Source organism: Excalfactoria chinensis, chromosome Z (assembly GCF_039878825.1).
Source record: "Excalfactoria chinensis isolate bCotChi1 chromosome Z, bCotChi1.hap2, whole genome shotgun sequence".
Lineage (NCBI taxonomy): Eukaryota > Metazoa > Chordata > Aves > Galliformes > Phasianidae > Excalfactoria > Excalfactoria chinensis.
The window spans coordinates 58,322,185-58,336,296 of record NC_092857.1 but is presented as its reverse complement, the minus strand read 5'-3'; the positions used below and the strand labels follow the sequence as shown (position 1 = coordinate 58,336,296).

The 14,112-nt window shown below is 39.8% G+C and overlaps 1 protein-coding gene across 10 annotated transcripts in view; it reads left to right on the top strand.

Moving 5' to 3' along the window:
• The window catches only part of ARB2A (ARB2 cotranscriptional regulator A), a 260,171-nt gene that overhangs the window by 148,369 nt on the left and 97,690 nt on the right, over nt 1-14,112 (top strand). For all 10 annotated transcript variants that reach the window (XM_072358861.1, XM_072358857.1, XM_072358859.1 and 7 more), the window contains one exon: nt 12,257-12,376. In XM_072358861.1, the coding sequence (XP_072214962.1) occupies nt 12,257-12,376 (120 nt within the window). The remainder of the gene's footprint in view (nt 1-12,256; nt 12,377-14,112) is intronic.

Below are 14,112 nucleotides of genomic sequence, written 5' to 3'. Positions count from 1 at the left end.
CAAGACAAAAATATGTTGTGGGCAGAATCTCAATTCCTGAAATTAAAGAGATGTGTGGGGGGGGAAATGAGTGTGATAGCTAGATAGATGATAGATATAGAAAGGCAAAACAGTGCATGTAAAATGTAGAACTATGTACAAGCACAAGCAGTATTGTACTGAAATGCACTGCCCCGGTCTTTTGGTATTTTCACCAGTTGCAGTCTCATTCACCTAACTGCTGTGGTAGTTCTTTAAATTAAACAGAATATATACATCCACATGCTCAGAGAGCCATGGCACAGGAGCTTTTGTATGAGCTGTGCAGGTATTTGTCAGCAGCTTCCAGACAAAGGTGCAGACAGGGCTGGTCTGTTACACCTCCGGTCTGACAGCTTCCCTATGCATTGTTCAGGCTATTTGCCAGCACAGAAGATGCTGCTTCTTTGAAATAGTCGTTTCCATTGCTTAAAACCCTGCAAGTTATGTGGAGGGGAAAAAATAACAAAAATAAAAATGTGAAATTCTGTTTCAGGGAAATTAGTTATTTTCTCTAAAGTCAAACTTCCTTTGATTCATTTCCCTCCTTCCTCCTATTCTCTTCTCTTGCACCTCTTTCCTCTCCATGAGTCAGCAATGTTCTTGTCCATAGACTAAAAACGAAAGGTTTCATGTTTGTGTCTGAATTCTTGCCTTAATGATAAAATAATTGGCTTTGATGATTCCTACCATGTCTGTCAATTCAGAAACAGTATAGAGATGCTGCAAATATTTAGGGACAAGATCAGTTCGGAAGGAAGGCTTTTAACTCTTTACTCTCCTGCTCGATAGAGAGAACAGTTATTTATGGCTTTGTTCAGCTCTCAATGATGGTCCCAAGGGTGCTTTTATAAAACCAGCTCTCTGTACTTATCCTGGAGATGGCAATCCAGAGCCACTGAGAACCTGATTTTGTCTGATTTTTCTTCTTTTCTCTCTCCTGCACTTTACCAGAAGACAGTTGGGTGGTGATGACAGTACATGCCAGACTCCAGCAGAAGTAATAACAGGGAAATCCAAATTGGAACAACAGGCTGACAAAGTTGTCTTACGGCGGTTGACAAGCAGATACTTTAACCAGGGAGATGTTGCTGTAATAACGTTTGAGACTTAATTAATTTAGCCTGAGATCTGGTTATTACTTTATAAACAGTAATCCCCTTCACGTTATAAAGTTGAGGGGGGAGTGGGTTAGAGGAAGAGTTTCCCTTCCCTTGAATTTTGTAACAAAAGGCTGAGGAGATGGGGAGGCTGCTGAAAAACAAATGGAACACAACAGTTTTACAGCAGAAAATACAAAGAGACTAAGTCTGTGTGGTATGGAGTCACTGCAGATTTCTCCAGGCAAGCAGCATTTGCAGCTCCATTAGCAGGCACAGACTTCCTGCTGTGGGGTGCGGGCCAATCCCCAGTCCTACTCGGAGGGGCTCATGCCATGCATGGCACTGCATGGGCTGCACAGTGCATTGTGAGCAGCCTCCAAGCTTCACGCTTGGTTGCTGATACAGATCTGAGCGCTGGCCTGCTTCTGTGTGGCCTGTCATGTACTCCCGTGTTGCCACAGAGTGTGGCCATTTCTCTGAGGAGGGGCTGCCAGAGGCACTCCCCAGCCTACCTACAGAGAACCCACTGAATCTCTTTGTAGCAGGCTTCTCTCTGCTTATTTCTACACAGATTTTCAGCCAGACTTGCTGTGTTTGGTGTTCTGTTTACATGCAAATCAATGACATTTCACCTGCAGCAGTCTTCTAAAAGCTCGTATACATTCTGGGTATACCTGCAAGGCCCTGACATGGCAGCACTCTGCTGGCCTCCTGTGAAGGTCAAGGTGTTGCAGGGTCAGTGGTGCTCTACTGTGGCTGAGACCACAGCACTGGAGTGAATAACGACTGTGGGCTCTGCTGATTTCAGCCTATGATTTCACACCGTTGTTTATTTATTGAAATGTTATAAATTGAGGGATCGAGGCCTCTGTTGCAGCTGAGAGGGTGGAAAGAGGGATGTGATGCCCAAGGTCAGTTTGTTCCTCACAGGCAGTACGAGATCTCTGCAAAGGGGAGGAGAGTGGAGTTTTGGTTTTGTTTTGTTTAGATTTAGAAATGGCTCTCCATTTTTTGTCAGAAGTTGTATTAGCTAAGCATGTAGCTGTGCAAAACTCTCTTCTAGCTTGGAGCTGGCTGCTTTGCTCTTTTTCTTGCCTGCAATAAAGATGGATGTACAGGGGAAAAGTAGTTCCCTCCTACTGCCTGGGGGGAGGTTAGGATCTACACTCCTTCCATTCTCACATATACATAGCATAGAGCTGAATTTTACTTCCTGGCCACCATCACCAGGGGAAGCCCAGATTATGTCTGAAGTGGGAAAAGTGGGACACAGTCTGAAGTCGTCTCGGATTGTAATTGCAGTGGGAGCTGGGGAGAACATGGGCCCAGGGGAGGAGCCAAAACACAAAATGCAAAAAATAAGTGAACTGCTGATGTGGGCAACGGCTGGAGCTACAATCCAGTTTCTGCTCAGCCTGCCCATTGCTGATTGACGGGAAGATGTAAGCTCTGCAGGAGCACGGCCTGTCACATGTGGACTCCAAGACACATGAGGCTGGGACACACGCATGCCAGCTTCCCTGCTTGAAGTAAAACACTACTGCTCTCTGCAGCTGTAGCGGGTGTTACACTGACAGCACAGCAAATCTTGGCATTTTCATAGGAAGCAAAAGACAATTATTAAGTATAATCTGCAATTCATTCAGTTTCTGCCAGTGGATTCTGCAGCCTCTGGAAACTCAAGGAGTCATCTGTTTTCACCTCTGCTGCTATGTATCATTTCACTTTGAAAGAAGATTTTTTGTAGGTTGTGTCTATAAATGTATAGCTCGTTGTTAAAATAATTTTGCTTTCCCTTCCTCTCAAAACCAATGGACTGGCCATTTACCTGATGCCTTTCCCAGATGCCTTTCTGAGTTGGAAATACCTGGCTAGGTCTTGTCAGTCTGAAATAGATAAAACTTGTCATTTTGAAGTGAGAACACAACTTAAGGTTTGCGTTGTAGCAAAGTGTGTGTATCAGTGTTTCTGCCTAGTTTGGCTTCTGAACCCCTTTTGTGTTCATGGCAACAATTTAAATATGTTCTTACTCTGCCAAATGCATTTTTGCGTTACATCTTTTATTTGGCTATTAGATATGCCAGACATTAGATGCTTAGCGTGATATGTACTCATTTACTGGGTCTGTCAAGACTGTCTGCTTTGCTGATAGATTGTCTTGAGTTTTGGGGGTGGGACTACTCTATAACTTAATACAAAGTGGATTCAACTGCAGTCCATAAGATTTCTAGTCTTCCTTTCTGTTGACTGTATGCACATAATAGCTTTATTATTAAGGCTTCATAAGCAATATTGGGAACACTTCCATCACTGGCCCTCTTCACAAATAGAATAGGCGTGAGAAATTACACAGAATCACCTCAAGAAGATCTGGGAATAAGACTGAGATCTGTAATAAGAAAATTTCAACCCTAAGTCACTTTGCTGTATTGCTTTGAGAAGGTATGTACCAAATAATAACCTTGGCTGTGCTATTTATGTCTACAGCTCCATATCTGACCTGACTGAATAGTGTGATACCTGGTATCTACTTTCTCAAAAGCAGCCTCTACCTCCTGCCAGACTATATATCTTGCTCCCTTCTTAGAAGTTGTCCTTAAAAAGATAATATAGTCTTTTTATTTCTCCAGTTATTCCTATGAGATAAGCAGAGGAGGCTTGTGTTTTTGTATCCAAAGGCTCTTGGTTTAATCCCTGCTAAGGTCATAAGGAAAAACACAATGTGACTGTTTCTGAATGCATATGAATGCAGTTGTTGAATAAAATAACTCCTTTCACCAATGAAGCATTTGCATCATGTTTGTGGAACCTTTGCAAATTTAACGTGTTTCCTTAAAGCTTCACCAGATTTTGGTAGCCATGAACAGTCTGCTACCTACATAATTGATAAGTTGTGCTGGATTGTATTATTTTAGTGTGGAAAGTAAGAAAATAAAACCTCTCTGGCCATTTCTTTCTCTCCCTTCTGCTCAGGATTCAGCAACTGAAATAACTTCTAAATAACTTCCTTGCCCCAGGATTCCATTTTTTATTATTGTTTCTTCCAAGTTTTGCTATCAGCACATGCTAACCTGTAGATGCATACTGTACTAAAGATTTGTTACAAACTCGCCTCCACCATGGCCTCTGCTCCTAGTTCCTTCTCCCCCAGTCATGTCTGCTTTGCCAGTGAGACTACCCTGGTACTGTCAACTTCATCTGCTGTCTGCTGCAGCCTGCTTTCATTTTGCTTCATATGACTGAACTAGCCCCAGTGCAGGTGGAACTTGGAAGGACTTGCTGTCCTTCTTGACAGTCCAACTATTTATGAGTACTGCAAGAGCCAACCCATATTCGTGTATGTGTATTTCAGTGGTGTACAGATTAATGTTAGCCATTCCATAAGTAATTAATACAATGTCCAGTTTTATCCACAAATCGGGCATCTCAAAGGAAATGTCTCTGAAATACCTGTACAAGAGTTCTCTCGACTCTGTGATTAAAAAGGTAGAAAAGAATTTTTAGCAGGTAGGGCACACTGGGATTCCTTCAAGTGTCAATTTGTTTTTTTAATGGCCTGAGTTAGACAATTGCAAGAAAACAAGGAGATCTTCCATTTTTATCTTGTTTTTGGTTTCTGTTTTTTCCTTACATTTCTCTTCTCCTCTGGTCAAAATACCATAGCTGCTTTTTTGGAGGAACGAATTGTGCTGGCTTGGTATTTGGTTCCACATTTCTTGCCCTTCAGGTCTCTCATCCAGCACTGAGACTTTCACAGGATCATAGAATCACCAAGGTTGGAGAGACCTCCAAGATCATACAGTCCAACTGTCCACCTACTACCAATATTTCCCCCCTAAACCATGTCCTTTAGTACAACATTTAAACATTTATTGAACACCTCCAGGATCAGTGACTCCACCACCTCCCTGGGCAGCCCATTCCAGTGCCTGATAACATTTCCAGAGCCGGAATTTTTCCTGCTACCTAACCTAAACCTCCCCTGGTGCAATTTGAGGACATTCCCCTTAGTCCTATTGTTGGTCACACAGGAGAAAAGTCCAACCCCCCACCTCACCACAGACTCCTTTCAGGGATATGCAGAGAGCTATAAAGATCTCCACTGAGCCTCCTCCAGCTAAACAATCCTATTCCCTCAGCCAATTGTTTAGAGCAGGGCTACGGCAAAACAGGAGATGGTGCAGTAGAACATCAGGACTGAGGGGGAGAATGTGAAGACAGGAAGAAGCAGATATTCTTATTCGATCCTAACATGTATAGTTCTGGGATCCTGAGTTCTTTAAAGGACATAAGCATTGTTTTTAACCCTGCTGGTATTAAAGCAGATGGTAGAGTTCCTCCTGACTTAACTGGGTACCCGATTAGACTAGAGTTACAAATTATTTGGGCAGTAATGTGGATTAAGATCTTTCCTATTCATTTGGCTTCAATGTTTGCCATCTTTGCACGGTGCATACATACACATACATATGTCTGTGTATACATATTTACCACATGCATATATATTCAAGGGCTGCTCCAAAAGCATTGCATCCCATTTTATTATGTTGGCCCTTGATGTCAGAGGCAGATGTTTTTGGTAGGGCAGTAGATTTTGAACCTTCCCACCAATATCCCATTTCACGTTGCTGCTGTGCGACAGATGGCAGCAGAGGGGCAGTCTGACAGAATGGCATCTGACATGGACATGTGGATAGAGCAAAGGTGTGTCACTGAATTCCTCCATGCAGAAAAAAAAATGGAACCCACTGACATTCATCAGTGCCTTCTGAAAGTTTCTCAAGACCAAACAGTGGGTGAGAGCAGAGTGAGGTGGTGGGTGGTGTGTTTCAGCCGTGGCAACAGCAACAGATTGTTACAAGCATGGCATACAGGCTCTTGTTCATCACTGGTGAAAATGCATAGCTAATGGTGATGACAGTGTTGAAAAATAGTGTTCTGTAGCTGAGTACTTGCTCTATCAAGCAGTGATTTTGTGCTCTTTGTATCTGTTGTAGTTCCATGGAAATAAAACAAGCATTACTTTCAGAGCAAGCTATATATATACGGTTTTGTAAGTTTTACTTTCTAGTCAAAGAATGTTTGCAGTGACATCCATTTAACTTTTCTGAGATCCACTGCCTAAGAACATTGCAAAATATGATGCTGGTGTGACTCTGGTTATGATAATGAAGAACTGTGTACCAGCAGGGAACATGCTATATTTCTTAGCTGTTCATTTCAGAGCTACAAACATATGATTTTCTTTTAAGAGAACAGAGTCTTCTTGTACAGAAAATTGGTCTTTCATTGTACAGAAAATATCAGTGTTAGCCAGTCACCACTGAAAACACATTTCATACTGTATGGTTTCAGTGACAAACTGCTACTTTTCTGGGCTATATTTTTATATGGTTATGTTCACATTATATATTATTTTTATTTCAATGATTTTCAGAAGAGTTGCAGTGCATGCAAAAGTTTCTCTGCCCCAAGTCTCACCAAAGCAGCAAGAAGAGCTGTGTATAAAGAGCTGTAAAGATCCTGCTTGTAGGGAAGGATCAATTGCACAAGATCTGGAAACAGGAAATCTGAGCTTTCCTCCTATCTCTGCTTGAAAGCTAGTGTGCAGTTCTGTTCTCCCATATTTAACACATGTACCATACTTGTTTACAGTAGCTCATCTAGTTAGAAGGATTTGTTTTGCTATGATAATTGGTAATTATAGAAGCCACCTTCAAGTAAATTGTTCAAAAGCTATTGAGTTGTATGGCATATTTCCCCTTGTGTATGCATTTTCCTTTCCACTTATTGAAAAAAAATGTGATACCAAATCCTTGGTTTAAGAAAAAAAAAACAATGACTTTTCAGAGAGCTGTTGCCTGAGCTTAGAACAAATTTGATTTTTGTGATTCAATTTTTTGGAGCTGGGATGAATCCAAATTGGAGGAAGGGATCTGAGTGGCCTGACCTTAATACAGCAAATAGTATTTCAGGGTCTTAAGCTCCTGCCCCATGTGCAACTTTCCAGCAACAAGTTATTTAAAAGAGTTTAAAAAAAAAAAAAAAAAAGAAGAAGAAGAAGAAAAAAACCTTTAAATTTTGGCATTGAAACAGGAAATATGTGAACCTGTCACAGTAAGCAGTCTCAAAGGCCAAGCTGCTTTGCAGGAGCTAATTAACCTTAGGAAATAATTACCCAAATATGCAAATGTTGTTTAGATAATTCCATGTGTTATCAACTCAGGTAGTCCATCATAACTGCAGACCTTGCAATGTCTAGGTGTTAGAATCTGGCATAGTTGATAAGGCTTGGGTTGCTGCATCACTTCAGCTTGGTATTTAACAATTAATGACTGTGATATTACATTAGTAAATTCAACCTGTTTTTTGAAAGCAACATAACATAACACTGTATTCACTGTATGCACACTGCTTATCAGTGTATTCCTAATGGCTCTAGCCATTAAAATGTTACATACCTTTCAACTCTTAGAGCTAGCAGTACTGGGGGAAATGACAACCCGAAATATGAATTGCGAGAGAATTTACCCACAACCATTTGTTTTGTTTCACAGCTCCTAAACTATTACAGGGAGAATTTTAAAGGTGCAAGTCAGTTTTTTCCAAACAAAACCTTTTTTTTTTTTTCTTTTTAAGTGAGATTAGGAGCTGCATTGTATGGAAGAGTGTTTCAGTTAGCATTTTGTAAGAGCCAAGACAAAATAGGAATGAGTTACTGAACAGAAGCAAGAGACAGACAGCCAAAAATGAACACAAAGGTAACAAAGAAAAGTCTCGGAAGACAAGAAGCCCAAAGCACAGAATATTTATATGTGGACAAAAGGGCAGGGCTCTTCCATTGCCCTTAACCAGCAAACTGTTGTGGGCAGTGCGATATGTGGGGCAAGGGAGGAATGGGGGAATGTGCTCACTTGCCAGCATGCCCAGGTCCCTGCAAGCCATCCCGGCTGTGCAGGTCGGAGCAACCCAGGACTCTGCTCACCCTGCCAGAGCTCCAGGGAGCGCAGCTTCCTCCCTGCCTCCATCTGTTGCTTCAGGCAACTTGCGGCTGTGGAAGAGGTTGTGGCCCTGGGATATTAAGTGGCTTCATATAGATGAGGAACATGAATTTATTAATCATTGTCATATTATTTGTGTAGACTGTGCTATTAAACTATTTGATTAAACTTTTGATATTAAAATGAAAAGCTCCGTATTAACCATTTATGATCATTTTTTGAGTGATTGCTATTTGGTTTAAATAGCGATGAATTTTCTATACTTAGCTAATAGGCAGTGTTTAAAAAATACAGCAAAAATTAAAAAGGCCTTTTATCGCTAGAAAAAGGCGTCTGCTCTTAAGGTAGTGTTTATAAAAACTCATTTCTACCACATGAAGCAAATTTTCACTCTGTTTGCAAAGACTTGATGATAATTTCTCACTGAAAAGGAACATATTCATGTGGTGAGAACATCTTTTTAAGTAGCCTGATCATTAACTGGGCCAAGACTATGTGGCTACTTGCATTCTATATTATTTTTATGAATGCCACACTTACATCTAGTTTTCAGTAACATGTTCCTCCTCTAGCCTTCATGAAGGGGAATAAATACAATATAAGCAACCTGAAATACCTTGGCAATACTTAAGTGATTTTAACTCCTTTTATCTCTGAGGTAATCTTCAGTGGATTTTGCTGCGTGCATGTGTGACAGGCGTTCAATATCTAATAGTCTCCATAGTGTTGGTAGTCACCAGTGGCAAATGAGGTATATTCATTCTAATCTTAGCAGTAAAAAGGATTGAAATATAATAGTTATTAAGAAAAAGACATGGACATCTTTTCATTTATTAGTGAGTTAAAGGGTAAATCTTTTCTGATAATATTCCATTTAAAATGGAGCCATGTAAGATTTTTCATGATGTGCAAAGCTTCTGCCTCCCATGCTCCATTCACCACCTGAGGAAGCCCAGGTGCAGGAGTCGAGTCAGGGCACCAGATCCGCAGCAGCCTGACAGCTGTGTGTTTTAAGGTTACTTTGCACTGGTTATCCATCACACAGAGGCCTTCTTTCTAATAAGGTTCTTAATATTTTTTTACTTTTACATCTTCTTGTACATATCAAGGGAAAGAATTTCAGAGTGATGAGGACCCACAGCCATGACTTCCACAGCTCCGAAAAAATCAAATTAGTTATTTAGACATAGAATTATTAGTTGCAGAAAAGTGACTTCTAGCAGCTGGCAATCCAAGTTCAGCTATCCTAGCGCCTTTCCACCTCAATCTGTTTCACAAATGAGAATGCATTAAGCCTCATCAGCCTTCTGAGGTACATAACATGATTTCTCCATTCCTTTTTGTAAAATCATACAGATAATTATGCAGAGCACAGCCAAGAGGCCCCAGGTTTATGAAATCATTCAACAAAGTGGTATATAAGTGCATTGTATTTAGCTGCACTGAAAAATAAGGAAAGCAACAGCTGCCTGGAACTGTCACCTTCATACTGAAACTGCAGTATTCAGCATCATAATTTAACCAAGGCCAGGCAGGCGCGGTTAATCCCCAGGTTCTAACAGACCTAAAGCAATTCAGAATCCTAAGGAGACTTGCAGTACCCCACAGTCTACTGTGCCCACTTACATGGCCAGATGTTTCTTGTATGGACACGGCACTGGTTTATTCTCCATCCAACTTGTTTAAAATAGTGGCTTGCTACAAGGAAAAAAATAAGCAGATGCCACAAAGAAAGGGCTTTTCTTTTAAACATTCACTGTTCCTCTGAGCTCCATCCTTCACATACTTCTGCCCCTTACCATGTGTAGTTTGGCAGAGTAAGTACACCACTACAGCTTATCCTGCCATTTTATTTATTTTTTTTCTTTCACCAGTAACAAAAGGATGTGTGGTTACAGTCTATAAGTAACTAATTCCAGTTCATTTATTTTTGTTTTTTATAAGGTTCTGTTGAGTCTTTGTACTGGACTGTGAAGCTGTGCAGTTAATGATCTGGTTTACTTGACCACTGGTTATGCTTTAATTGATGCAAGCTTTTCAGGCTGAATTTTTGAGTCCTTTAGAAGCTTCTTGCTGCTGTCTTAGTCTTGTGGAAATCCAGAAAAGGTGTGCTTCTCCTAACGGCAGCACAGAGAAGAGTAATTACAGAATGCGTGAAAATACAAAGTTAACCACAAATAGCCTTTTTTTTTTTTTCTTAGAGTATTAAACCTACACAAAAACTGCTCTTATAGGAATTCATCATAACATTAAAAAAAAAAAAAAAGAAAGAAAGAAAGAAAAAAAAAACAGATCTCTTCTTCAAATTTACCTAAAGTAAATATTTTAGTTAAATCGGTCATCTAGAAATTCTCCCAATGTTCTCATGTGCCTTTTCCTTATGTATCATAATTAGAATACATCCCTTTTCCTTAAGAAACTCCCATCCAAGGTATTCTTCAGCTTCATCTTAATAACTATCCTGCCAATCATATCTTCCATATGAAATTCTTTTGGAAAATGTACCTCTTTCCTCATGAAAGGAGGGCTCTTTACCTCCTTCTTCTATCTTTACAATGAAATCTCAAATTCTCGTTGAAAGAAAATAAGCCTTTTCTAGTGTTGAGGTGGTTTATGGTAGTTAATACAAATTTATTTAAAACTCTGCCATAGTCAGTCAAGTGAAGAATCTGTCCAGAATTAAGATGAATACCTTTAGTGCTTTTTGACAAATATGACTGCAATGTTGCAATCTCTACAAACTTGGGGAGGGGGAAAAAAATTAAGTGCATGTCTGTTTGTAATGCATTGGGTCCAGATCCATGAGGATTTGTAACTATCTCATTCTCATTTAGGATAGTAAACTAGGCATGAAAATAGAAGTAAAAGCCTACATCCACCAAGTTATTTAGTTGTCTGGCTTCTCACTCATGTTCGACAACCGTAAGAGATTAAATTCCCAAAATTGTATTTTAGAGTGAGACTAAGACTTCAGTGTTCTTTAAAAAGTTACAGTTGTTCATACTATGTAATTATCACTTTAATTCCAGTGGCTTTTGCTGGTTTGTACTTTATTTTCCCCAAGGAAATGGGGCTTATATGATCTGTCAGTGTCTTCTGGTGATATGAAGGCACTGGTGGAGAAGAGCAAAGGGATGCAAATATTAGGAAATTACATGACCTTCACTAAGCAGCTCTTCCTGGCGCAAAAGCTCTGGAGCTGGAAAATGTCTGCAGTGTTGTGCTACAGAGGTGAGAAATCCTGGTGGGAGGCAGGAACTAGCAGCACATCGAACTCATGCCACCTGAGACTAGACAAATTTGAAGTGATGCCACAGACAGCCTGATAAAGAAGTAAAATATAGAGGAGTAAAGGGCTTTATGGTAGTCCCAAAGGTAGAGGTGGCAGTGCACATCCCCACATGTTTGAGGATAGTGCACTAAAATCAGCACAAATGATTACAGTGGCTCTTTGACTGACATCCATAGGTAATTGTTCAGTAACAAAAAACGACCCCCCCTACATACAAGGAAATCTGAAATAATGGCTAATATGTAAGCAGTCAAGACGTGGTTTATCTGCCCTGTATCTCACAGTCTGCAGTTTCAAAACAAATAAAAATAGCATTTCAAAGAGTAGCTGCAAATACCACAGTTTTAATCTTTGGCAAATTTCCACTGGAGCATAAAATGAAAAAATTCTAAGACTGAAATTATATTTATCTTGTTCATACTCGTTTTTATTTGTTTTATCACACTAAGACTTAACTACTTTAAACAAACCATCAGTGAGCAAATATTTGACAAAGAGTTGTCAAAAGAATGAAAACCAGAGCAGTGGCTCATAATTTCTTTGAATGCCTCTGTTTAGCTGAATTGCCATCATGGTATTTAGACAAAATTTTGCAGATGCATAATTTTTGTTGTATTTATTAAAATAAGTAGCAATAAAACAACAGCTCTACTGCATTTAAATTGCAATCTCGGATTTCTTTTATTTAGACAAATGAATCCGCTCATTTTCTGACACTAGAGTATTATTAGTTTGGATTTTGTTCTAACGATACATTTTAGCATATAGGAAAGCTTTACTTTTAGACAGAATTGCCAGTTGCTTACAGGTAATCGGTGCAAATGTAATTTTTTTTTCTGCAGGATAATGGATCTCCGGAAGAACATACAATTTATGTTTGGGACCATTTTATTTCCCAGTCAGCAGCAGAGAACGTGTTTTTTGTTGCTCACAGTTACGGTGGACTTGCATTTTTAGAGCTGGTGAGTATGCCTTCTTCATTGCCTTCTTTCCTGAGGTCTTTCACGGATTTCCAAATTATTTCTTATTTTCTTTTTCAAACAGCACTTTAGGAACAGCTTTGACCAGTGTTCACATACAGGTCTGCAAGCTTTTCTTTGAATCTCGAAGGTCACTGCATGAACCTCTGTCACTGAGTTAGACAGGAGGTTCCACGTATCCACTAACCTGAAAAACTGTGGGAAAACAAAACTCACTGAATCCTCCTTTTTCAGATCATGTAGTAAAAGGTAGGACTCAGCAAGTTTCTGGTCTTAGGTTAGAGGGGCTGGAGGTCAAGACTAGGTACAGATAACAATTTAATGCTAAGCCATAATTAATAGATGCACATTCTTCTATGCAGCTGAATGTGAGGAGAGATTTGGAGGTTTACCCAATTTTGTAGTTTTTCCACAGATGAGTACAGAGTCTGCTGGAAAGACTTGTTTCAGTTTAGTTAGCTCTGGATAAACCCTGCTGCGATTTAAGCTGAGAAGGACTCTGATCAGTCTAAAGCGTCCTTACCCTTGATTTTAGGACTGCTGAAGATCCATCCTTTTAGTCAAGTGTTTTGTCTTTTTTTTTTGTCTAATCTCTACAAGGCAGATTTGTTCATCCTGTCTAATATAGAAAGAATTCACCTGGTCAGTTTATCATGCTTGTATAAAATAATGTAGCTGTGGTCATATCATTGAATTTTAAAATACCGATGTAATCAGGGCGTGCTTTATTGAAGAAATTTTAAAAAGCTCTGTTTCTACACTAAAGAAGTGCATTAGTTTTATAGACACAGGAATTAGCTGATATATATGTACAACTTTTATCTACAAAATATTCGTGGAATCATAGAATGGGTTGTGTTGGAAGGGACCTTTATCTAGTCCCAGCCCCCCTGCTACAGGCAGGAACACCTCACACCAGACCAGGCTGCTCAAAGCCCCATCCTGCATGGCTTTGAATGCCTCCAGGGAGGGGTACTCACAATCTCACTGGACAACCTGTTTCAGTGTCTCACCAGCTTCACAGTAAAGAATTTCTTCCTAATATCTAGTCTGAATCTACCCTCTTCCAGTTTAAAGCCATTTCCCCTCATCCTGTTGTTTATCCTTATAACAAGTAGGCCTCCTTCAGGTACTGGAAGGCCTCTGTAAGGTTCCCCCTAAAAGCTTCCTCTTCTCTAGGCTGAAAAGCCCCAGCACTCTCAGCCTGTCCCCATAGGGGAGGTGCTCCAGCCCTCTGATCATCTTCATGGCCCATATTACTTTAATCTAACTTAAGGATAGTAAAAGTAGTTCCTGCCTGAATGTAAGATAAATGCTTTAGTTATGAAAAAGCATGCTGAGCATTTGAGTTTTATTCTTGTGCTACTCTAAGCAGTTCTAGGTATGAAGAATTCAGAGAGGTAATACTGCTATTAGTTTAAGAATTTTAGACTTTAATTAACTCTTCCTAGAAATTAAGGAGGCTTTGATTTTTAACGTCTTTCCTGAAGGATGTTTTTAAAACTAAAGAGTATAACATGTATAGATTTGAAACTTGAGAACAGTTCTGCTGATCACTTTCCACAGGTATTTTATTACCATGCTCTCTCAAAAATAAATTTTTAGAGACCAGATGAGTGAAGATGAATAACTCCTTCACTAACCATAACTCTGGGCATCAGTTTTTTTAAGCTTGCTGTATTGTGCATGGCTGTTGCTCCTCAGACACCATGGAGGGC